This window comes from Lepidochelys kempii, chromosome 16 (genome assembly GCF_965140285.1).
Source record: "Lepidochelys kempii isolate rLepKem1 chromosome 16, rLepKem1.hap1, whole genome shotgun sequence".
Taxonomy (NCBI): Eukaryota; Metazoa; Chordata; order Testudines; family Cheloniidae; genus Lepidochelys; species Lepidochelys kempii.
Window position 1 is genome coordinate 10106434 of NC_136395.1, and position 25807 is coordinate 10132240.

At 46.9% G+C, this 25807-nt stretch overlaps 1 protein-coding gene across 13 annotated transcripts in view; it reads left to right on the forward strand.

The window, feature by feature from the left end:
• The window catches only part of EHMT1 (euchromatic histone lysine methyltransferase 1), a 170447-nt gene extending 147264 nt beyond the window's left edge, over nucleotides 1–23183 (forward strand). For all 13 annotated transcript variants that reach the window (XM_073313920.2, XM_073313919.1, XM_073313921.1 and 10 more), the window contains 4 exons: nucleotides 605–691; nucleotides 5934–6012; nucleotides 14401–14576; nucleotides 21395–23183. In XM_073313920.2, the coding sequence (XP_073170021.1) occupies nucleotides 605–691; nucleotides 5934–6012; nucleotides 14401–14576; nucleotides 21395–21578 (526 nt within the window). In that variant the 3' untranslated portion in view covers nucleotides 21579–23183. The remainder of the gene's footprint in view (nucleotides 1–604; nucleotides 692–5933; nucleotides 6013–14400; nucleotides 14577–21394) is intronic.
• Nucleotides 23184–25807: the final 2624 nt, after the last annotated feature.

Consider the following 25807-nt stretch of genomic DNA (forward strand, 5'->3'; position numbering starts at 1 on the left):
GAATATCTGTGTAGTGATCCAGGGCGTTCTTGGTACTGCTCCAGCTCCATCCCCTCCTTTGCAGCACACTTCCCACAGTCACGCTACCATGGGCTCCGGCCGACTTCTCCTGAAACTTCTCCTCTTCCATTGTGCGGATGGGGAACGTGCAGGAGGGAAGAGAAGCTGGTAGCTGACGTTTATATCCCATGTGTAAATCCCCAGAGGTTTAAGGGGGGATAGTACTGTGGAGAGCACCGAGTCCCATAGTGCCCCCCATCCCCAGGCATCAAGCCCACTCCCCATGGAGTGTGATAAAGGGGGTTCTGCAGGATGAGGATAAAGGAGAGCTGCCACATAGTCGCTGCTTCCCCCTCTTGCTGTGCCACCAGCCAGTTTGCACCTGGTTTTCCTTCCTTCCTCTCACATTAACAGAGGGAGCAGATCCTGGGGTGCAAGGAACTGGGGTCACATGGTGACAAAATTAGAAATTGTCTCTTGCAATTAATGTTTTCTGATTAAATTTGCAATTTCTGTGTGACGCTCCCCTCCCCAAAGAGCGGATGCCTTTCTGCAGAGCACCTCATCTGATGCCATTAATGGGACCCCTTTTCTTGTCTTTCAGGGTTCGATTGCAGCTTTATCGAACGCAAAAGATGGGCTGGGGCGTGCGGTCGATGCAGGACATCCCCTTGGGAACGTTCGTGTGCGAGTAAGTTCGTCGGCTTAGAGTAGCTCACAAAGAAAGCATCAGCTCATGAATTCTGATGGTGTGTTGGGCAATTGGTGTCATGCACCCAAATTAGAATGCTCCTTATTGAAGGGAGAGGTGCATGCAGAAAGAAATTGCTTCATACAGAGCCATCTAGCCTAAGTATATAAGAACGGCCATACTGGATCAGACCAAAGGTCCATCTAGCCCAGTATCCTGTCTTCCGACAGTGGCCAATGCAGGTGCTTCAGAGGGAATGGACAGAACAGGTAATCATCAAGTGATCCATCCCCGAAGTGGACATTCCGTAAGCAGTTAGAGCGTATCTTCAAGCTTTCCCCCATGCTGCTGGAGTTTACGGTTCAATAAGCCACCCTGTCTTAGTCACCCTCCATGCGTCACCTTGGAATGAGAGTAGTCTCATAAATTCCACATTATGGCCCTAATTCATCAAAGCACACAAGCATGTGCTTAAATCCATTTGACAGCAGTGAGATTTAAACATGTGCTTAAGTGCTGTCCAGAACAGGAATGCTTTCCTGAATCGGGGCTTTTGCCTTTGTCACAGTGACTGCTGTATTGATAGATATGCCTGAGAGACGTTGGTTTAAGCTCTGAAAGCTTTGATTGTGTAGCCCAAACGAGCAGTGATATGGGAAATGCAAGGCGGTGGTAGAATTAATCCATTTAATTTGTATTGGAGATGGGCTCAAACTGCAAAATTCACGTCTGGAACATCCCAAAGTCTGAGGGGGTCAGAGGTGCATCGATATCTCTGGAGCTCGTGCTTTGGGGTAGGCCAGTCTCTAGTCAGTGTGATACAATTAAGGGTTTTCTCCAGTACCGAAGTTCTGGTTTGGACCCTGACTCCGCAGGGCACTTAAGTGGATGTTTAAAGTTAAACACGTGACGTGCTTGGCTGAATCAGGGCCTAAGAAAGAAAATGATTGCTATAATTTATGTATGGTTACCAAAAATACATTCCTGTTTGAACCAGTGATTTATTAGGCTTTAGCGTGGTGGTGATTCTTCATAGTGATTTTTGGAAAATGACCCATTCAGCTTTGTTCTGAGCAAGGCCAGGCTCCTGTTCTTCCCATGAAAGGAGGATCTCTGTTTCTTAACAGTATGTCATGGATGCCTTTTTGGGATGGGGCAGGGAATTAATTTTAAAGGTATTACCTCTGAGAAATCTGAGCCTGCAAAGTCTGAATAGTAGCAGAAATGTAAATAAATAAATTCAGCAGTAGTTTGGTAAAGTTGTCCTGCACCTGCATTGCTGCAAAAGCTCATTAGAAGCTATAATGGCCTTGAGGGTGTTTTCATGTTTCAAACCCTGCCTGGGTTGTTCCTGAGATCCATCTTCCAGCTGGGCTGGAGAACAGGGCTTTCTGCCCAGATGGAACATTCAAAGTCCAGAGCTAAACTTGTGCCAGGAGATCAACTGGTTCCAGTAAGAAGGAGGGGAAAGCATCAACTCTTCACAAATATACAAATATAGGGTTCCTTCCTGTCATGGTCAGGGTGCTCCCTCCAGGCGGCATCAGGGTGTCGGTAGATGGGCCAAAAGTTCATCAGCGTGTCCTGACTTCTGGCTGCACACAGCCGGTCGGCAGGGATCCCCAGTCTCTGTTTGGGGTGCACACTACTAGTCTATGATGCTGGCATCTCATGGTCTGGCGGCTGAGCAATGAAACAGTCTATGGCCTCATCCTCCTGGCTGGGGCAAATAGCCAAAGTCTAGGGCTTAGGCCTTCTGCCTCTGGGCTGAGCAACTACACAGTCTTTGACCCGCAGGCTCCTGGCTGGTGCAGGCAACCACAGTCTGGGGCTCTGGCCCTTTGGGCAGGACAAGCAAGCTGTCTATAGCCCGCAACCTCCTGGCTGGGGCAGGCAACAACCGCATAGTCTTGGGGTCAGGCCCCTTTGGGGGTATGGGCTGAGCGACCCACAGTCACTGGCTCAGGTGTCTTGGCCTAAAGTTTTGTATTTGGCCATTTGCAGAGTATAACGTGGGATGGGGGACCCAGGCACAGCCTGCTCCACTGCGTCCCAGCCCAGAGCCCTGACAGTGGCAGGTGATCCCACTACAGGCTGAGCAGGGAAACGGGGTTGCTACCTCGCATCCCGGAAGCACAACGAGACCAAAGTCTTGTTTTCCTTCCAGTTTCCTACCAGTTTCTGCTGGTGCCGCTCCATCACTGCTGGGCTCTGGTTCGCGGTTGGGCGACCCTCCCTCCAGTCTCTCCCCGGGGTCTTCCGGGCAGTGTGTTGATTGGTCCTGGACCTTGCTGAGGGCTCGGCTCTCTGCTTGGGACATCTGCCTCCTTCCATGGTCTGGCACAATTGAGCTCAGGGCCCTACTTTTATACTTCCTAACCCGCCCCTACACTTCCTGTGAGGGGGCTGTGAGGGGATTAGCTGTGCCACCCAAGGGAAGTTAATCCCTCTGCACTGGAGGGAAGCCACTCTGCCTCACTACACTAGAGTAAATGCACAAGTTATTTGAGGAATAGCTGATTAGAGAAGTATAATTTTAAACAGGAGAAGGCATGAATGCCAGGAAATTTAAAATTAAGGTAAAGGTGTAATAAAAATGATCACACATGTAACATTTCTGGGACTGCAGAGTTGAGTGAAGATACCACAAGCCACTTTAGGTCATCTTATCCCTATCCACGACTCATGGCACCCTTTCACCTGTCACACTGTAACTCTTTTCCATTACAAAAAAGAACCACATACTAACCAACTCTGAATGAATACGTAACATGCCTGCACTACGTGCCACCAATATAACCATAGGTCAGTCTTCAGCTCACCCTCCTTTGGTGAGCCAGCCACACTAAGCTTATTACCTTTAACCGTCTATATGCAGTGCATGGAATTGCGCCTCCCTCACCTTGTTTCCATAAGGAAAGAAACCCCAGTGTTCACACACCTTAAGGTTTGTCTACAGGGGGAAATTGACTGGAGTAGCTGTTGCAGAATAACCTATTCCACAATAGCTACTTCAGAATAGCTCTCCTTGTGGACATACTGTTCCAGGGTAAAAATCACTATTCCAGCATAGTTAGTGTGCTTTCAGAGCAGAGTAATTATTCTGGAATAGAAATTACTTTTATTCCAGAATAGAGTGGACACACAGGGAGCTCTCTCATCTGGAATAGCTGTTGTGGAATCGGTTAGTCTTCGATAGCTATTTCAGTCTGTTCCCCATGCAGACAAGTCCTTGCTGTGCAAAATGCCCTTCTTATACACCTAGAATTCACAGATCCCCTCTCCTCAATAGTCTGGACCAGATTTTAACTCATGGTCTTCCACCTCCCGTTTACGATCACTCAAGCTACCTTGATTGCAAAACATCCTCCTGGCAAAACACAGCAATGGTTTGCATGGGAAGCATTTAGCTGTCTTCAAATGCAGTTTGGCAGCTGGAAACAAGAAGAGCTGGACAAGCCAGCTCTTCCCCAGTTACCAGCAATTGCACCATAGACCACAGGCTGAGAACGGTTGCTACATACGTCTCCACTACAGAAACCTCCGGTCCCTGCTGCCATGTCTACGTTATATGTTGGTCCTTGGAACTATATTCTGCCTAGTGGAATGTAGGTCATAGGCCCCTCCACATACATACAGTCAGTTAACCCATGCCCACTCTTCAAAGATGGCTCCACAATGCCAGAATCACTCTTTCTCTGAAACAGGTGCTCATGTTACCAGCTCCATGTGCAACTAGCTCTCCAGGGAGAATTGATTTGAATCTGCAGCGTATTGTTTCCTTGCCAATAATGTCTCTGTTAATTTCAGAATGTTCACATGTGGTTATAATAGCTTTTAGAGAGGTTGTTCAGGTTGGTGGGACACAGGGACAGAGCTAAAGGGGCTGGTGATTCCATTTCCATACCTCATATGTTTTGTGATTTGACCCCCATCCCTCCATAGAAACAACCTGTGCCAAGCAGAATTTTTACCCCAAAAAGGGAGAAGAGCCAGAGACTCCATCAGGTCTTGACTTTGCTGTTGATTTTTATATGGAATGTGCTCAGATACCTAAGTGACTGACACCATATAAGCCCTTAAGATATAGATAGATAGGTAAGTGCTACTGAATAACAGAGTTAACTCATGCGAGTCTTTCCACTGACTTCTGATCTGGGAAATCAGTTGGACTATTTGCATGAGTAAGTACTGCTGAAAGCGAAGAGGGGTTGCAGAATTGGGCCCTAAAGGAACATAAAAGCTACATCTCAACTTCCGTTTTAACTAATGTTTTGGTCTCAGAATTGCTTATCAAAAGGAGTGTCACAAAATAAAATGCTTTTCCATGTGCCATTTTTCAGCTGCTTTTGAGCTGCCTTCCGTTTTGGCTACTGTGTGACACTAAAGCAGTTTTGCTCCATCCATAATCCCCTATTGCTCTAGGTTACTAATGATTTTGTGGTTTCCAGTAATGCTGCAGCCACACAGGAGTGGTTAATAGATACCAAGATGCACTGAAGGCAAGATGATAGGATTCCACATGCAGTCGGCATCCTAGCCTGATATAGCAATTCTGTGCTAGACTGCTCGAGGTCAGGAACTGCATCTGAACGCCCTTTCTATTATGGAATGTTTGGCTGTTCTCAGGGTTAATGTTTCAAGCTTTCATCTCCAAGGCCCTCGGGTCAGATACTAACATCACAAGGGTAGATGCACATAGTTAATGTTGGGAAAGTGCGTGGAAGCTGAAAGTGCTGTTACGAGTGTTAGGACTCAGATAAAGTCATACTCCTGATTTGCACATTCCAAAGCAAACAGTTTTGCATTGGTATGTAAACATCCTCTTACAGTGTGTGCAACCCAAGTGTTGCAATATTGGACATGAGAACCAGAAAGTCAGTGGATGCTAAACAAAAGCGAAACTAACTAGTCTGTTGTTACTGGACAGCTGAGAGAACTGCAAAAGGAAACAGCTTGGATGGGGAAAAGTATATCCTTTTTTAAAATTCACATTTAATGTTCAAAAGTATTAGCAGTAACTTGAGTAAAGGAATTTTGTTTTTTATTTTAAAGATGTGAGGTCAAATTCTCAGCTAGTGTCAATCAGCATCCCTCCACTGGCTTTGATGAACCTATGCTGATTGACACTAGCTGATTTGTCACTTTCACTCTTTACTTTGTACACGAGAGGCAAGGTGTTAAAATCCAAGCTAGCATCTGCACAAGCATCTCATTGCTGCATTTCCCATTCATCCATCAGGTACGTCGGAGAGCTGATTTCCGATTCAGAGGCAGACGTACGTGAAGAGGACTCCTACCTCTTTGACCTTGACAACAAGGTAGGATGTTCAAGGAACTCCCTGGCAAAACAAAAGCCAGCGTTTGCTACTCTAAAGAGCTATAAGAAAATGTGTCCCCATCTTGATGGGCAGAGCAGTGAGAGAGCTTGGGAGAGGAAAAGCACTTCTCACGGTAACCGAAATCTATTCACAGCTAAGTAAAGTGTGGACTGCATGGCTCAGGGGATTGGTAATAGGGTACAAAGCCTGACTGAGTTAGGTCAGCAGTTTGAATGCAGCTCAGGTCAATAGTCATTGCAAGTTAGTCCCATCTGATGGCTGTGTGAATTAAATTGGTTGTCTCAGTCTGATTTCTAATGTCCAAGTACCTCTGTAGCAAAGCCCACCCTCCCAGCTCGTACTAACCAGCACCCATGTTGGCAGCCTTATTAAAGAGATCACCAATTAATGAGCTGATAGACTGAAATACCAGTTCACCAGTAAAGGACCTTTCAGGTTCGACTTCTGGTACCCTGGCAGGGCAGTACGGGGAAGCTTGCGCTGCTGGGTGTGCTGCTTCTGGTCCGAGAAGGACTGGTGTCCCTCGAGCCATTAGCTCGTTGCTTTCTCAGGGGCTTTAAACTCACTTTTAAAAGTCTGAGTGAAAGCTTTATGTGAAACTCTCCTTGGCAAGAGCAAACGTGCAGCAAGGTGATGCTGGTGACTGCAGGAGAATGGGGGGAACTTTCTGTGGGGAGCTGCAAACCTGCTTCCATATTGGTTTGGTGGTTAGAGATGTGAAAAGAGGCTTTGTCTTTAAGAAGGGGAGGGGCCTCTCCAACCACTAAAGAAGGATCCAGTGAGGAGTCTTGTAGCCGATGCTCTGAAATCAGAAAAGTAGAAGGACCAACCTCTCTGGTAAACGTCACTAAATGCCCAGGGTCAATCTGTTCATCCAAGGGTTAGCTAGTAGGCAGCATCCTGCATCCTCCTCCTCCTCCAAAGACTCCATCATCTCCACATTGCGCCTGCTCTCCATCAGCCTAGATTGAGGCATTTCAACATGGCTGCCAACCCACATCTGTCCTGTGTTTCTTCAGCATGCTCTGCTAATGAGGCTGACTGGGCCTAGGATTGAAAATACACTGTAGGCAATAGGCAGATTGGTAAGCGATAGATCAGAAACCCATCATTCATCCTGGCTTCCCTTTTGGGTAAATAACTAAGAAACTATGCTGGCACCAGGGAATTGCCGGGAGTTCCGTAAAGGGAAATTATGCTAATTTCTCATGGTATTATGGGAGTCTGACCTCTTCTCCCACTGTTCTCCTGGGCTCCCAGTTGGCCTTTCAGAATCTCCCAGGAGCCATTGCTTCAGGAAGCTGTGTTAGGAACTCTGGAATAAAGGTGCTCAGTGGCCAGTATAACTGCACTAACACTGAACAGTGCAGAGATGCACTTGAAACATCATAGCTAGTGTGGGCATGCCATGCCATTGGCACTCAGGCCAGACCTGCGCTACAGACTGCTGCCGTCAAAGCTGTGCAGAGGTGTGATTCCTGACCGACATCGCTGTGCAAGCAGAAGCCCAGTGGAGATGTAGTTCTACTGGCAAGCCTGCTTTTACCGGCACAGCTTGTTTTGCTTGTGGGACAAAGCACGGCTTTGCCGGTCTAGCTGCATCTGTGCCAGGAGTCCTTTGCTGGTATAGCATACTGGTATCCCCTATGCTGATAAAGCCCTCCTAGTGTCCATAGCTTTACACCAGTGCTGCCCAATTTAATTCTCTCGTAGAGAAGGCCTGAAAGATTTATGCATAAACTTGGGAGCATCCCAAATATTTGCCTTGGCAGAGCTCTTACATACAGACGTGACTGTAAGGTCACTGAAGCTAGCAGGCCAAGACCATGTAACCGCTTATATCGGAAGATTTTGTCTCTGGAGTGATCACAGTATTTATCCAGCTGCTAGTACAGACCATTCCTAATGTAGCGTGTGCCAATCGTCCCCTTCCCATGAGGAACCAGCTCTGGCATGTTCTGCCCTTGCTGGAATCTGGGCACAGCTTCGTTGGGCTGACTAGCCAGTGGGGAATGGTGAAAGCACTGCTCAGCATTTCTGGCTCTGCCTGAGGCTGGAATGCAGAAAACCCTGCAGTAGAGGGGATCTTCTCTTTGGGGTGCTCCTCTTGCCTCCCCCTTACTGCTTCCCAGGGACTGGGAAAGCTGCTCAGGAGTCCATCCAGAGCCCCTTGAGGCTACTTCTGTGTCGTGCAGTACTTGTAGAGCAATGCAAAGCCCTCGATAACACCAGGGGCAGGGGCCGAGCAGGCTCCCCCCAAAGTAATTCTAGCCTCTGCCAGCTCTTGGAATGAGAGATCGTACCTGGGAATCAAATCTGGGTCTTTCTGGAGAAGTGCAGAGTGCTGAGCACACAGCTCTGGAGTGGCCCACTTGCACTCCCAACCATGGCTGTTCAGCAAATGGAGTATCAAAGATGAATAAAGGTTGAAGGCTTGTTACCGTAGGTTCTTATTACCATGGTATCTGAGCACCTCGCAGTCTTTAACACCTTTATCCTCACAACAACCCTGAGAGGTAGGGAAGTGCTGTTATCCTCTCTGTGCCTCAGTTCCCCAGCTGTAAAATGGGGACAAGCGACTTGCCCAGGATCACGCAGGAAGTCTGTGGCGTTTCTGGGATTTGAACCAAACCAATTTGTGGGCTAGATCACTAACGACAGGACCACCTTCCTTTCCGTTCAGGTAGCCATTGGGAGCTTTGATGGAGAATCTGTGGATTAATCGTAGATTGAGCCTTTTGGCAGCCACATGTAGTCCCGTTTTCGGAAAGCTAGTGTTGAGTTACTAACTGGGAGGAGCAGGGTGGAGCTGTCTCTTCAGGAGTGTCAGTGGAGTGGAATTGTATGGGATTTCACCTTATGATCTGTGGAATAACAGCCCCCAAATGGGAATAATCAATCAGAGAAAGAAACCTGTCAGCCAAAACCAGACAGAGGAGAGCAGAATGCAGTCATGTGAAGGCAGGAAACAGAAGGCAAGGCCCTGCTATATGCTGAGTGATTGGAAAATATGTAAAAAACGGCATTACCTGTTTTCAATCACTGATAACTCAGAAGAAAATGATCTGGAATGCTTGTGGATCAGTGTCCTAACAGGTAAAGCACAAGATGGGGCATTAGTTGGTGTCTGCTACAGACTGAATCACACTCGGGAACAGGAAGACCAGCTCCTTATGCACCTATCTATAATTTATAGGAAAGGAAAAGCTGTGTGATCATCGGGGAACTTCAACTTGAGTGACAGATGCTGGAGGGTTCATGCTGGCAGTTCTAAAACATCCTTGGAATTTCTAAATATTGTAGGTGACAATGTCCTAACTCAAAAATTGTTGAAACTAACGCAAGGGAATTCTATATTAGACCTTGTCTTGACAGATGGAGAGGAACTGATCGCTGAACGAAAAATTAATGCTAGCTTAGGTACGAGTGATCATGACTTGATCACATTCATAACGTGCAACCAGAATAAAATCCAGACCAGTGATATATATTTATGCTTGGTACTTTAAAAGGGCCAGTTTCACAAAATTGAAACCAGTTTATGAGCCAAATTAGCTGTGAGGAAGAATTTAATCAGAAAAATGTTGAATGGTCATTGAGAATTGTATAAGAACACTTCACTGTATGCCCAAAAAGCCACAATTGAGGAAGAAGGCTGTATTGGTTAAAGAAAAGACCTGGTTTAGAGAGAAAGTGAAGGCAGCTATAAAAATATATATTTTTAAATATAACAAATGGAAGATAAAGGAAGTTGATAGTGATGAATATAAATCGGAACTAGGAATTGTAGAAAATCAATAAAGGAAGCAAAGGAGACACAAGGAGAAATCTATGGCAAGCAGAGTTAAGGACAATAAGGAGTTTTTTAAGTACATTAGGAACAAAAAGAATCCTGACAATGGTATTGGCCCATTACTAGATGGAAATAATAGAATTAGCAATAATAATGCAGAAAAGGCAAAAGTGCTCCATAAATATTTCTCTTCTGTGTTTGGGGGGAAAACAGATGATGTAGTCCTACGATAACACATTTTTCATTACACTAGTATCTCAGGAGGATGTTAAACAGCAATTACTAAAGTTAGACACTTCTAAGTCAGAAGGTCCAGAAAACATGCAACCAAGAGTTTTAAAAGACTTGGTGGAGGAGCTTGCTGGACTGTTAATGTTGATTTTCTATAAGTCTTGAACGCTGGGGAAGTCCCAGAAGACTGGAAGAAAGCTAATATTGTGCCAATATTTAAAAAGGGGAAATGGGATGGCCCAGGTAATTATAAGTAGGGCTAAGATTATGTCCCAGAAGTCATGGATTCTGTGAGTTCAAGAGACATCCATGACGTTTTTTTGCTTCACCCCATGGCAGCGGGGCTGGAGCTGTTCACTGGCGGGGGCTGTGGCGTTCTGGGCCATGGCAGGCGGTGGGGGGCCCCCACAGCTCTCAGCTGGACCCCGCCCCCTTCCCCTCCTGCAGCCATGCTTGGGATCTCCTCCCCTCCTCAGGCCCATTTTATCACCTCTCTTTTTAGTAAAAGTCAGGGACAGGTCACAGGCTTCTGTGAATTTTTGTTCATTGCCTGTGACCTGCCCCTGACTTTTACTAAAAATAACCTTGATAAAATCTTAACCTTCATTATTAGCCTGACATTGAGCCTGGGCTAGATAATGGAGAGTCTGATATGAGACTCAATTAATAAAGAATGAAAAGAGAGTACTGTAATACCACTAAACACGGGTTTATGGAAATAGATGCTGTCAGACTAACTTGATTTCTTTTTTTTTTATGAGATCACAAGTTCAGTTGATAAAGGTAATAGTGTTGATGTAGTATACTTAGACTCCTATAAAGCGTTTGACTTGGTACTGCATGATATTTTGATCTAAAAATCTAGAACAATATATAATTAACATGGCACCTGTTAAATGGATTAAAAGCTGGCTAATGGTTGTAATTGTAAATAGGGAATCATCATGGAGCAGGTGTGTTTCTAGGGGGGGTCCTGTGGGGTTTGGTTCTTGGCTATTTAACATTTTTATCAATGACCTGGAAGAAAACACACAATGATGATGGATAAAGTTTGCAGATGCCACACAAATTGAGGGAGTGCTAAATAATGAAAAGCACAGGCCACTAATGCAGAGCAATCTGGATTGCTTGGTAAGCTGGGTGCAAGCAAAAAATATAGCAGTTTAATATGGCTAAATTTAAATGTATCCATCTCGGAACAAAGAACGTCGGCCATTCTTACAGGATGGGGGACTCTATCTTGGGAAGCAGTGACTCTGAAAAAGATTTGGGGGTTGTGGTGGATACTCAGCTGAACATGAGCTCCTAGTGTGATGCTGTGGCCAAAAACACCGATGCAATCCTGGGATGCATAAACAGGAGACCTCGTGAGTAGGAACAGAGAGGTTATTTTACCTCTGTATTTGGCACTGCTGTGACTGCTGCTGAAATACCATGTCCAGTTCTGGGGTCTACAATTCAGGAAGGATGTTGATAAATTGGAGAGGGTCCAGAGGAGAGCCAGGAGAATGATTAAAGGATTAGAAACCATAGTAATAGCTCAAGGAGCTCAATGTACTTAGCTTAACAAAGAGAACGTTCAGGGGTGACTTGATTACAGTCGGTAAGTATGTGGATGGGGAACAAATACTTAATGATAACAATCTAACAGAGAACGATATAACATGATCCAATGGCTGGAAGTTGAAGCTAGACAAATTCAAACAGGAAATAAAGTGGAAATTTTTACCAGTGAGAGTAATTACTCATTGGAACAATTTGCCAAGGGTCATGGTGGATTCTCCCACACTGACAGTTTTTAAATCAAGATTGGATTTTTTTCTAAAACACATGCGCTAGGAATTATTCTTGGGGAAGTTCTATGGCCCGTGTTGTACAGGGGTCAGACAAGATGATTGCAGTGGATGCTTCTGGCCTTGAAATCTATGAAAGAAGAGGCCGCTAAGCCCCACCCAGCCAGGCAACAGCCTCGCAAAACTCAGCATCACTGGAGAATGGCTGAGTTTGAGTTTGCGCTGTAGCACAAAGGAGCGATAGGGGGATTATTTTAGTTATCTTTATTTGTCACTCCAGGCTGTGTGAGCTGTGATTTATTTAGCATGCTGGGTCCTACATACAGATCCTGTTCACTGTTTGAAAAAAGACAAACATTTGTTTAATTGCCCAAACTCTCTGCCAATTCACTGCTCTTATCATAGAATCATAGAATATCAGGGTTGGAAGGGACCTCAGGAGGTCATCTAGTCTAACCCCCTGCTCAAAGCAGGACCAATCCTCTTGGGTAGGATATACTATAGTGGATGTTGTCTGGTCTTCCCCTTTTAAAAGGACCGTCATCTTCTTTTTGTATTAGCAAAATGCAGAGAAACACACATTCTCTCGGGATCTTTGGGAAAGATGAGATTGGGTTTTATCAGTTGCAGCCTCTTGCTAATGAGAGTTGCCTGCTTTAACTGTAACACTTGACTCTCCTTTAGAACCTTTCATGTGAAGATCTCAAGCACATCGCAAACATTAATGAATTACGCCCCCCTTTGACCTAGGTGGTATCACCCCATTTAATATACGGGGGAAATGAAGGCTATTGCATGTACATTCGAAGGCTCCATTGTGTTTTACATGGGGTTAGTTAATGTGTTTAAGACAATGATTTCCCAGCGCATCCCAGCCCAGAATGATTAAGGGACTTGCCAAAAGACACCCAGCTGGTCTGTGGCAGAGCTGAGACTAGAACCCTGGTCTTGTGACTCCCAGTGATGCATCTCCCCACAAGGCCATCCTTCACCCCGTTACTGAACGACATTTTAGTTCAATTCATGGTGGTATTGGAAATGACTTCGCATGTCACAAACACAGGACCAGCTCCCGCAGCCCTTCCTTATGCAGTTAGGTCCCACTGCAGTCAACAATGACCATGTCCATGAGGAAAAACTTGCATAAGAGTGGCAGGGTCAGGCCCACATCTCAAGTCTCACTGTGTGATCCATTCCCTCAACCTCCCCCTTTCTATGTTGCTTTCTCTTTGTTAAAAGAGGGAGGGCAAACAACCCCCATGCCTCTTTACCGTTCACATTGGTTCTCCCCGGCTCCTGACATGAATCCTTAACTAGAGCCTCATTTTGTCAACACACGGTGATGTTGGCAGGCTCGATGCACCTGCAGAGCGCCAGGCACGTACCCTGCTCCTGCTTATCATGCAAAACCAGGGAAGAGACTCGTGCACAGAATCACAGCTGAAGAAGCTGAACCTTTCCACCCCAGTGACCAGCTTTCAGGGTTAAACCCTCTTTGAAATCCTAATGTGGTGGGTTTTATTGCCCTTCTAGTGTAAACAGCTCAGGCACCTTCTCTAAAGCCCTCTGATCAAGTTCTCATTGCTCTCCGTTCACTGTGGAATGAGCGACATGTTGCTCACCATACCCTAAGGTGGACATTCTGAACCCTTTGTATCCAACAGACTCTTCCCCTGACCTGACTCTCCGCACCCCAAACTGAAGTAGATACGATTAAAATTGCAAAGCCTGCTAAATTTTAAAACCTGTAGCAGGCTGCTCAGTGTAGACCAAGTGTGTATCTTTTTCATATCTTCAGATGTCTTCTCCTGGGGCTCCTGTATCAGTTGGCTGGTAGAATTCTGGCACAGCTGATCCATTAAAGATTGTGAGGTGCTTGCCCAGAAGGGGATGTGAGCTCCACTAATGGATCCTTTTGCTTTTGGCTTCTGTGTGACTGAAATTAGCTTCTGTAATTAAAGCTTGCAGTTTGCACAGTCATTCTGCGCTGGAATAAAAAGCCCTGAGGGAGTCTCTTATTTTCAAGGAAAACAAAATATTACGATAACTGCTGCGAGGGCATTAGGGAAAGAGAGGGTTTCTGTGTTCTCTCTTTCGCTGTAGTCTTCAGGAAGTAGCGTGTTTGCTGTGAGCTCTGGCTTTGTGCTTCTCAGCTGTCACGTTCAATTAGCAGGACCGAAGAGATGCTGTTTCCTGAGTCCGCTGGCCGTTTACCCACCAGGTGTGTGTTTGCATGGAGCAGGAGTGCCACTGGAACAGATTAGTGCCTTAGCAGAGCAGGTTTGTGGAGAGCCGAGCTGCTCGCTCAGCTTCTTAGGTCAGGAGTGTTTCGAACAGCCTCCAGGCATGCAGGCTAAGTGCTTTGTGAAGAGATGTATATTTTGTAATGCCTAATGGTTTGGCCTTTTAATCCTTCAAGCAGGAGAGTCCGAGACTCCAATATTTTGAAAGATCTTGAAATTCCTTTGTGTGTTAACTGTGAAGTGACCTGTATCTCAGCTGCTTTTAAATAACTCCACCTAACGAAACATTCACTGTTCCTCCCTCTAGGATGGAGAGGTGTACTGCATAGATGCTCGTTTCTATGGCAACATCAGCCGCTTTATAAACCATCTCTGTGAGCCAAACCTCACTCCTGTGCGAGTGTTCATGTCACACCAGGACCTGCGCTTTCCCAGGATCGCCTTCTTCAGCACCAGGCAGATCGAAGCTGGCGAGGAAATCGGGTATGTGCTACCCACAGGGTCTGCCTTTCCCCTGGGAATTGTCCTTGTGTCATCTCTAGCCTAGCTCGTAGATTCAGAATGACCCAGAAACCCCACAACATTTGGAACCAGTGAATCAGAGTCTGCTATTTCAAACCCAGCTCCCAGCTGGGGAACAGTAGAAGGGCAAATCAGTTCCAAATTTTGTGGGGTTTCTGGGTCATTCTGAATCTAGGAGCTAGGCTAGAGATGACTCTTTCCAAAGCGACACATCTGCCCAACCTGCAGCTGTGAAAAAGCTAACACTTGGTGTGCTGCTTAGGTTTCTCAGGGAGTGGGAAATTCCATGGTTGGGGAAGGGATAGTGGCCTACAGGTTAGCACGATGGTCTGGTACTCGGGAGACCTAGGTCCTATTCCTGGCTCTGCCAGTGGCCTGCTGGGTGACCCTGGGCAAGTCACTGTGCCTCAGTTTCCCCATTGTTAAATAGAACAGAAACTATGCTCACCTCCTTTGTAAAGTCCTGTGAGCTCCACTGATGAAACACACTTACATAAGAGCTATGTATTCTTATTGTTGTCAGTCAATTTCAGGCTCTGGTAAGGGTAGGCAAGCCTCATGACTTATGGGATAAGGGGATAACAGGAGCTGGGAAGGAATTTTCCCTTCTATGCATGTCCTTGCCCCACTGATGAGGTGCATTCTGGGTTTGTCTTTCCCTTAATGCTTCCAGGGATCTCAAAGCAGTTTGCAAACATGTATTTCATCTCCTGCACACCCCGCCTTGTGAAGTCAGGAACTGTCTCTATTTACCGCTGGGCAGATTGAAATGCAGCAGTATAGGGCTTCTGCTGCCTTGTAGAATGCAGAGTGGGTGTGCCGCTCCACTAGATCAGAAACGTGGAGTCTCACGCTTGCTTTGCCCAGGTGTAAATGACAACAAAAGGTGCCAGGCAGTGAAGAATCAGCCCCAGAGAGCACAGCGCTCCCCTTTCTCTCACTCTGTGTAACCCTATCAAGTTAGAGGAAGTTCCATGGGATGTAAGGGTTTTGATGCTGTCTCACATGACTCTCTCATAAACAAACTGGGGAAATATGACCTAGATGGAGCTACTATAAGGTGGGTGCATAACTGGTTGGAAAACGGTTCCCAGAGGGTAATCAGTGGTTCACAATCAAGTTGGAAGGGCGTATTGAGTGGGGTCCCACAGAGATCTGTTCTGGGTCTGATTCTGTTCAATGTCTTCATCAATGATTTAGATAATGGCATAAAGTTTGCAGATGATACCAAGCTAAGGGGTTGCAAGTGCTTTGGAGAATAGGATTAAAATTCAAAATGATCTGGACAAACTGGAGAAATGGTCTGAAGTAAATAGGATGAAATTCCATAAGAAGAAATGCAAAGTACTCCACTTAGGAAGGAACAATCAGTTGCACACATGCAAAATGGGAAATGACTGCTGAGGAAGGAGTACTGCGGAAAGGAATCTGGGGTCATAGTTGATCACAAGCTAAATATGAGTCAACAGTGTAACGCTGTTGCAAAAAAAAACAGACGTCATTCTGGGATGTATTAGCAGGAGTGTTGTAAGCAAGACACAAGAAGTAATTCTTCTGCTGTACTCCGCGCTGATTAGGCCTCAACTGGAGTATTGTGTTCAGTTTTGGGCGCCACATTTCAGGAAAGATGTGGACAAATTGGAGAAAGTCCAAAGAAGAGCAACAAAAATGATTAAAAGTCTAAAAAACCTGATCTATGAAGGAAGATTGAAAATATTGGATTTTTGTAGTCTGGAGAAGAGAAGACTGAGAGAGGACATGATAACAGTTTTGAAGTACATAAAAGGTTGTTACAAGGAGGAGGGAGGTAAATTGTTCTCCTTAACCTCTGAAGATAGAACAAGAAGGAATAGGCTTAAATTGCAGCAAGGGCGGTTTAGGTTGGACATTAGGAAAAACTTCCTAACTGTCAGAGTGGTTAAGCACTGGAATAAATTGCTTAGGGAGGTTGTGGAATCTCTGTCATTGGAGGTTTATAAGAGTTAGACAAACACCTCTCAGGGAAGGTCTAGATAATACTTAGTCCTGCCATGAGTGCAGGGGAATGTACTTGATGACCTCTTGAAGTCCCTTCCAGTCCTACAGTTCTATGATTCTATGTGAATCAAGGCCAGATCCTGTGCTCAAGTGACCCTGACAACATCACAGTGAGCCAGTGATAGAATCTGGCTACTCAGATTTCCTGTCTTTTGCTGTAACCATTAGACCACCCTTCCTCTGTGGCATCCAGTGTTAGCATTTGCTGGGGTAGCCTGTGAGACCTTATTTGCTTGGTTCCCAAGAACTCAGCTCTACTCTAAACTTGTCACTGAGGTTTGCTTGTTGGCATACACTCCAACAACCCTTGAGCTGATCAGACTCCAGCGTGAGGGGCACGTGCTGGGTGTACAATACATCCAAAGTTACACAGCAAACCTCTTCCTTCTATACAGGTACACATTTCATTGCAGTTACTATACATAGCATCGCACGTTTTGGGATTGGCTTGGTTACTTTCCAGGACCCAATTCCTGTGCAGCATGCTCTGTCCACGGTCGACTTTACTCCTTACCTCATCTTTATGCTCCCGACTTCTCTTGTGCGTTGTTAACTTGTTCTTAGTAAATGGTTCCCTAGGTGTTCCCTCTCTTATCGTAGCTCACTCAGATATTGTCTTTTAGCTTACTGACCTATTATTTATCTTAGAATCATAAAATAGAATCATAGATGATTAGGGTTGGAAGAGACCTCAGGAGGTCATCTAGTCCAATCCCCTGCTCAAAGCAGGACCAACACCAACTAAATCATAGCACAGACATTTCATTTTCAGCCTGCTCATTACCTGCCCAATTCTCTCTTGCAAGAATTGAGGCCTCCTGCATGTTTAATTGCTCACGTCCAGTCTGGCCTGCAGCCATTACCCAAGGCAGGAATGGAGGACTTGGTGGCCCAATGACAGCTGCTCCATTCTTGTCCTTACTGTTAAGAGTCACAAAATGTTAAACCCTGCTATTGAATCTCCCTCTTTCTCCTCTTCTCATTTAGTTTTGTAACCTAGGAGGCCAGGACACAGGTTAACTGTAACTTCCAACATGCGCACCCCAATGATGCTGGGATTGCAGAGAGTAGTAACTATTGCTAAGCAAATACCAATAGGTCCAGTGGGTTCGCCATGTCAACAGTGCTCTAAATTTGATTAACTGGACAGTTCAGAGGCCATCCACTTTGGGAACGGCCAGGAATGTGTTCTGGGTGCCTGGCCATAGAAACGTGGGAAATCCCCAAAGATCTGACGTTTACTTTAAAGTGAGATTTAGAAGCGAAGCTGGATGAAAAGGTTGTCTTGGCTCCGAGGGAGGGACTGAATTCAGAGGTGAGGCAAAAATGATAGCGTACGCAGCACATCCGGGATGAATTGATCCAAAAATGGACAGGACAAAGTAAATAACTATGTTAAAGAAAATCCGTGTAAATCACATCAGTTTTGTATTCTGAAGGGATCAGATTGAGTACCTGGCGGCGCAAGTGCAGTTCCTATTGAAGTGAGTGGCCTGGATCTGGACTCACACTGGTTTTGTGTCACTGTTACACCATTGACCTCAGTGGAGTTACTTATGCTGGTGATAATCAGGAGTGACATTGGAATGGGGCCCCGTGGAAGCTGCCCCTGTTCACACTGTGGCCCCAGAAGTGCTGGGAATTGTGCAGGCGTAAGTTAAGGGGGGGAGGGGCTGCTTTCTTTTGTGTTCTCCTGTTACTTGTTGTTCTTGCTTCACCCCTGCTCAGTCCCTTCAGTGTGTAAGCTGCCCTTGTTTTGCACACCCAGCGAAGGGCGGAGCCACGCCAGTTACAATGCTTTGCCACGCCTGTATGGTTTCTGACCAGTGCCCAGCACTGTTTGCATCACTCCTGACCGTGGCTCCCGCTAACTCCAGGCTTGCCCCTCTAGTCTCTGTACTGAAAGGATGAGGAAGTGCAAGTAACTTCCATAAAAGAGAGGCGATTTTTCCTGTCTGACGCAGAGCACCCACCTCATCTAGGAGCCAGGGCCTAGGGCTGGTGCCAAACTGATGCTATCTGTGCTGGCAGTTTTTGCCACGGCTGCTGTTGCGCTTGCAGTAGATCCCAGACCAGGAAGCTCACTGGACCAAAAGGCATGTTGTCTGCTTTCAGCCTGATGTGGGCAGCGTTTTGATTCCCCAGCTGGGAGCTGGGTTTGAAATAGCAGACTCTGATTCATCAGTTCAATCCTGCAGGTGTCTTATTTTACTTACAAATCCCATCTCTCAGTGACTAACATTAATACATCTTACCAGTGTACGGACATCTCTGCTTTCCTGAGTAAGTGCCTAAAGAGAATGAGCCAGATTCCAGCCCCCACATGGACCCTTTACCGCTCTCCGGCAGTGTAAAGGAGCTGCAGTGGTCACCAGGGGAATTCCCAGGGTGCAGGGGCAGCATACAGCCCTGTGCCAAACTCCAGCATTGCATCTGCTCCCATTACAAACGAGCTTCGTTACCGGGTTTTTGGGAGCTGTTCTCAGCTGTGGGAAGGTGAATGTGTAGTGATTAACAACAGGAAACTACAGCCTCTGTGTCTGAGGCTTTATCGCTGCGCAGATGGATAGGCAAGACTGCAGTTGTGTATCTTGTGGTGTTTGGCTCTACGGACGGCTTCTAGCCATCACTTCTTTGCCTGTGGGAGCTGGGTGGCTCAGGGCCACGGTTGCAGCGTAGGGAGCCTTCCACACTGAAGTGTCCCCGTTCACACCCATCCCAGGGTAGCAGTGACAGCAGTCCGTTCTCGTCCGATGCCTGCCTGGTAGGGCTCAGTAAGCTCCCAGTGATCAGGGAACTATGTCACAAGCGCTTCTTCACAATTTGCGGAATGTTCTTGCCCTGCTGCTTTAGTTTCTCTGTGTGACGGCTCCTAGTAACTATACAGTAAGGGGTCGGAGGAGCTGCAGAGAGATGGGTTTCCCCGAGGCGCCTCCAGTTCTGTTGTACCATCTTCATGACTACCGAGGAGGTGTCTTTCGAGGCAGCAGTGAGGAAGAAATTTAGGAAGCACTAAAGCCAGAGAGGGCTCCAGTGCCAGAGGAGGGAGGACATGGCAAAGGAAAAGAGAAATGTTGTTCCCCACCTAACCGTGACCCTAGTAAGTTTATAGCTACACCGTGGATAGTATCAGTGCTGGTTTCTTTAGAGGGTCCCGCCCCTGCTCTGCAGGGACCAGCCCTGGGAGAGGGAAGGGAAATCACAGTTCTGTGCTCACCCCCCAGCCGGATACAATAACCCACAGGCCATGTGGAGCACAAGGGTTGAATTCCCCATCCTGGTGTCCCCTGGGCCATCTAGTCCTCCCAGCTTGTCACGTTTGTGGCTGGGGAGGGTTTTTATGTGCCAGAACTGTTGCAGTCCGTTCCCCTCTTGAGGCTTGCATAGAACTGCCGGCCTCTGTGGGAGAGGGGGCTGGGTGGTTTGGCAGTGGGACACGGAGCCCTTCCGCCTGTCCCCGCCAGGCACTCCTGGAGAGGCGTTGCCATCGCAGTGCTGTTCGCCGGCTGGGTGAACGTCATTGGTAGGGCTCTGTCCAGCTCGAGCGCTCCCATCGCTGGTAGCACCGAATGGTCCCCTCTTGGCTTCAGCAGTGATGCTAATGACAGAGACTGAATCAACCCCTCACTAGGAGAAGTGGTTCTGCCAAGTCCAGATTGAGGCATATTGACCAAGGCTGGTGTGGGAGGGGAATCTCCACCTGCTGCTGGTACGGTACCTTTTCTGGGATGTCACAAAGGGTTTCAGCCTCTAGGGGGCACCTTTCCCCTGAGCCAAAGGGGCTCTGCCCCTGCTTGGGGTGGAAAAGGCCCTCACCCTCTTGACCCATTTCATCCTTTGCCTCCAAGTGCCAGGCAGCACCCCCTGTTAGAAGGGATCTCCTGGGAAGGGTTCGGCTCTGTACACACAGATTCCATCAGAGCCCCTGGTGTGGCATGGAGTGTGTGTGTGTGTCGGGGAGGGAGAATTGGGGTGCACAGAACTCCAAGCAGGGGGAGATAGACTCTGCAGTGGGGAAGGGGAGGGAAATGCAGGCACGCAGAGCCCCTGCCATGCGGCAGGAGAGTGGAGGGACACCCTGGAATGGGGGATGACGACACACAACTGGTGGAAAGGAGATTGGGGGAACCTGGTATGGGGAAAGGGGGTACACAGAGCCCCTGCCATGTAGTCCTCTCCATGGAGGGCATGGGGGAAGTGGGAATGGGGTGCACACAGCTGCTGGTGTGTGGGACAGACTGGGAGACCATGGTATGGAGAGCACACAGACCCCTGGCAAGGGTGAGCCTGGGGGCAGTTGGTGTCCCTACAACAGAAGATGGGAGAGTGGCACCCAGGGAATTTGATGGGGGAGGGATGGAAGGATACAGGGAGCCCCCAGGGTGGGCAGTGCATTCAGGCTGCACAAGCTATGAAGATTTCAGAGTAACAGCCGTGTTAGTCTGTATCCGCAAAAAGAACAGGAGTACTTGTGGCACCTTAGAGACTAACAGATTTATTTGAGCATAAGCTTTCGTGAGCTCCAGCTCACTTCACTGAATGCATCTGATGCAGTGAGCTGTAGCTCACGAAAGCTTATGCTCAAATACATTTGTTCATCTCTAAGCTATGAAGGGTGTGACCCCCTGCTTTACAAACTTTTCTGGTTTAGGTCTTCTCTGCTACCCTAAAGTAATTGTTTGAATATGCGCACATCCCTCCTGTTGTGTTCCAATGACCAAATGTTCCCCCCTCTCTTCCAGCTTTGACTACGGAGACCGATTCTGGGACATCAAAGGCAAATACTTCAGCTGTCAGTGCGGTTCACCCAAGTGCAAACACTCGAGCACAGCCCTGGCCCAACGGCAAGCTAGCACATCCTCCCAGGACACACAGGAGACCGGACTTCCCGACACCAGCTCTGCCATGGCAGCCGGCCCCTTTTGAGGACTTGCTCCTGGGAGACCGAACTGTTTTAACTCGATAGATTCAGATACTGTTTGAAATTTCCATTGAAAGAGAAAACACATTCAAGGAAAGCCAAGGGGTTCATGACATCTAGGGATGTGCCACCGACTGTTACTTGAGGAATAAGTGAAAGCAAATCCGGACTCCATGTTGTAGGTTTCCTCCCTCTTCACCCCTGGAAAGCTGCTGGTTTTACAGTGAGTGCAAAGGGATGGCTGTTGCAGTTTTTCCATGCAAGATGTCCTAGCATCCATCTCTTCATGTGTTGTCAGAGCCAAGGGAAGCGTTTACCCCTCCTCTTCAGAACGCCGTTATTGATTGAATGGAACCTTCATGCCAAGTCATCTCCAGTTCTCTTACAATAAACTTTGAATACTTGATGGAACTTAGTTTTTAAAGGGGCGGGGGGACGGTTCTGACATTGGTTTACTTGACGCAGCTTTGTGGGGCAGGTCCTTTAATTTCTCCCTCACCTGGCAGGACATTACAGCGTGGTCTTCCCTGGTCCCGTCGCTGGGAGCTAGAGGGCGTTTGCTTCTAACAGACGCCCATCGGTTACCAAATCCGCTGATCTGTTATTTTTTTTCCTAAAGAAAAATGGAAAAGAATCCTTTTTCCTTCCTGTCCCCCCAATCCCTGTCTCTGTTCCAAGCCTGCCAGAGATTCTCTCCCCACCGCTCCTGCTCTATACAAAGCTTTCTCCGTTAAAAACCAGCTCTCACCTCTGCCCCTTGGGCATGTTACTGTCTCAGTGTTGATTTCACCAGTGGAAGGATTTGCCTCTCCTGCCACGTGAGCAATCTTAGAGAGGGACGGGGATTGTACAAGACACTAACTTCTGAAAGCATCAGTTTGCTTTTTAAAAACAAAACAAAGTGATACATGTACTATAAAGAACCTTTGGCATTGCTCAAGAGAATGCTTAAGGCCGGGCAAGCATCAGATAGGACACACCCCAGCGAGAGGAGATACCATGGCCACCAGCTCATCCCTCCCTTTTCCCAACTCGGGGCACCTCTGATTTAATTTTTAAGCCACACACTATGAAGTTTAAATGAACTGATTTATTTTTTACCATTATTAAAACATTCGGGACAAAGCATTAAAAAAAAAAAAAAAAACCACACACACACACACAACAAAAAGAAACCACAAAACAAAAACGGTGCTGATTCTGGTGTGATTTTTACTCACCACGTGAATATAAACTATCAATTGTATAAAAAGAACAAAGTGATTTTAGTATAAAATGCAGGAAAAAAACACAAAACCTTTTTTAAATTGTTAGTATTGTAGTGTGAATAAATTTGCCATCACCTTTTGTGTGATGGCTGGGCAGGTCATTACCTTAATTTTTTTTTTTTTTTTTGCATATATCTTTAAATACTGTAATTAGTGCAGTAACAGGGGTTTTTTTCTTTTGTGCATCTCTTCTAAAACATTCATAATGCCGTCATGTTTATTATTATTATTATTATTTTCTGTTAATGTTTTTGACAATTTTAAAGGAGCAGTCTTTTGGCTCTGGTCATTTTCTTGTTCTGTTTTCAATGAAATCAATAAAAAAAAGTGCTTTAAAATGAATTTGGCTCTTTCATTCATCAGTGTTGCCAGCTCTCATGATTGCATGACAAGTATTGTGAGATTTTGTTTTTTTTTAATTTAAATCCCAGCTCCAGGAGTCATGTGATAACATAGAAATCTGTTTTTGGGGGAGGGGGGTTTGTTGTGGGGGTTTTTTAAGCAAATTTCTGGCCCTCATGGTTGCACAGAAAAGCTGGAAAATGCATATTCTAAAAGCTCAGAAAGCAAAATGAAAACCCCCCACATTTAGTAGAATCATAAATCTTGTGCTTTTAAGTCACTCAGAATATTTTTGGGCAGCCGCCCTTATGATTTCTCAGTGTTTGAGGTGGCAATGCTGTTCTGAGGTGATCTTCCCCCAACGGCCTCCCCAGAATAGGTCAGCAGCAAGGCAGCCTTCCAAAAAGAAGCCTCCGTCATGGGCTGATTCCTGTGCCCCCTGAAGAGCCCCATAGACATTCATGGGTCTCTGTTCAGGACCAGTAGTCCGCCTGTAGAGATTGTAATGCAGGACTGCGGGCCCTGGCCATGCAAACCCACTATCCCGGGGATGCAATCTATTTGCCTGCCCTGCAAGGAAAACAACTAATGAGACTGTCCACCGCCACCCACCCACAAAAAAATCTCACCCAGCAGAAGGGACAAGTGGAATTTTGCAAGACTGAAAGGGTACGGAGATGCCACTTTCTTACCAGCTTTGGGACACCTGTGAATCCCCCTTGAGCATTGTCATGTGGGGCGAGAGAATTGCGTGAATGTGTTTCCACTGCTGGCAGGAGCTGAGTGATCTGTAGATGCAGGGTTCCCAAGGGCTGGTTAAGGTGATAATGGGTTCTTTCTTACAGTGCAGTTAAAAGGGACCTGCGGATGGAAATAAAAAATGGACTTCTGCCCATGTTAGCTTATTTATGTATGGAGAAGGCCTGCAAGGTTTTCTTCCCCTCCCGCACCTTTGGAAGGGGCAGGGGAGGTGTGGTTCTGCCTCTGGGGCTGGGGATAGTTTAAGTTTAGAATGATTGGGAATGTGATGTCCGGGCTTCCCTGTTTTTGCTCGAGGACTCCGAGACGTGGACCAGTCCTGCACTAACAGGCTTGGTGAGGGTGGGGAAGCCCTAGGCAAGGGAGCTTTGCGCCCCATGGCTTGAGTTCAACTGGGGCTGACAAAAATTAGGGTTTTTAAAACAGTCTGAACAATAATTACCCCTGGTTCAAACACAGTTCTCTTGTCTCCACTCCGACTCCTGCTCGTTCCCCCAGTGGCCCATTGAGGCTGAATTTTGAATTTCTAGTACAAGAAATCAAAATTGGGGGGGTGGGGGACACACACCCTTCTTGGCCACAAACCTAAATGACAGGTTTCAGAGTAGCAGCCATGTTAGTCTGTATTCGCAAAAAGAAAAGGAGGACTTGTGGCACCTTAGAGACTAACCAATTTATTTGAGCATAAGCTTTCATGAGCTACACCGATCAAGTGAGCTATAGCTCACGAAAGCTCATGCTCAAATAAATTGGTTAGTCTCTAAGGTGCCACAAGTCCTCCTGTTCTTTACGCCTAAATGAGTTTCTCTTTCGAAGATTCCCTTTCAGAGATGGCCTCTGAAGCTCCCTGGGTGGCATCCACAGCAGTGCCTGGTCCAAAGCCCGCTCACATCATTGCCAGGCTGTCCAGTGACTTCAACAGGCTCTGAATCAGGTCCAGAGAATGGAGCAGCGGTAGCTATGGTCAAACCACAGGCTTGGTTTTGGGCCTGCTTGCTCTGTATTAAACACGGCTTGAGCCAGCTGCAGCTTGGGGGAGAGGGGCGAGCGGTTAAGGGCTGGTTAAGGTGATAATGGGTTCTTCCTGCCAAATCTCCGAGGCTGAGGTCAGGCTACAGAAGTTGCTCCTGAGCTCTGGAGGGAACGGGTGGTGGGGTCCTTCCCCACGTCTGCTTAGGCTTTGACTCCGCCGATGCGTGAGGACAAGAAACATGTCATAATCTACACCGTGATGAAGCATGATCATGGGGATCTGTCACCCTAAATCTGCCTTTTAAGAAAAAATAATAAACCCACGGAGTCATTTACAGGCTCATAAAAATAGTTGTGAACAGTAGTAAAAGTTGGGCTCGACTCCAGCAGAGGAGATATGGGGAGGCCAGGGTTTCAGTGGCATTCTGCCTTAGCTACGCAGCTTGAACGTCAGTTCACCGTGTCTCGCCCTTCGAGGGAAGCGTCGTTTGAATCCCACCTCTGGCCTCCACCCCCCCTTAGTTCAAGGCTCGCTTTGTCTCATAGCCACCAATCTTCTGGATGGGGATTGGACTGGCCTCCCTTCAAAGCCCCCTCCTGCCACAATCATATTGTTCACAACATTTAGCACTTATTTAGCCCTGTTCATTTTCGAGGTGCTGTCCTCTTGTCAGGGAGGTATGGAAAGATGGGCCAGCAGAAGTACTCCAGGGGAAGTGACGTTCCCAGGGGTACGCAGTAAATCAGTAGCAGAGCGAGGCTTAGAGGCTCGTAGTCCTATGTACAGACCACTTGGCCACACTGCCACAAAGCCATTTGCTCTTTCTTCTTTGCCTGGAGCTGACCATCTTCCCTCCAACAGGCTCTCAGCTTCTGCTGGCCCAAGAGACCCA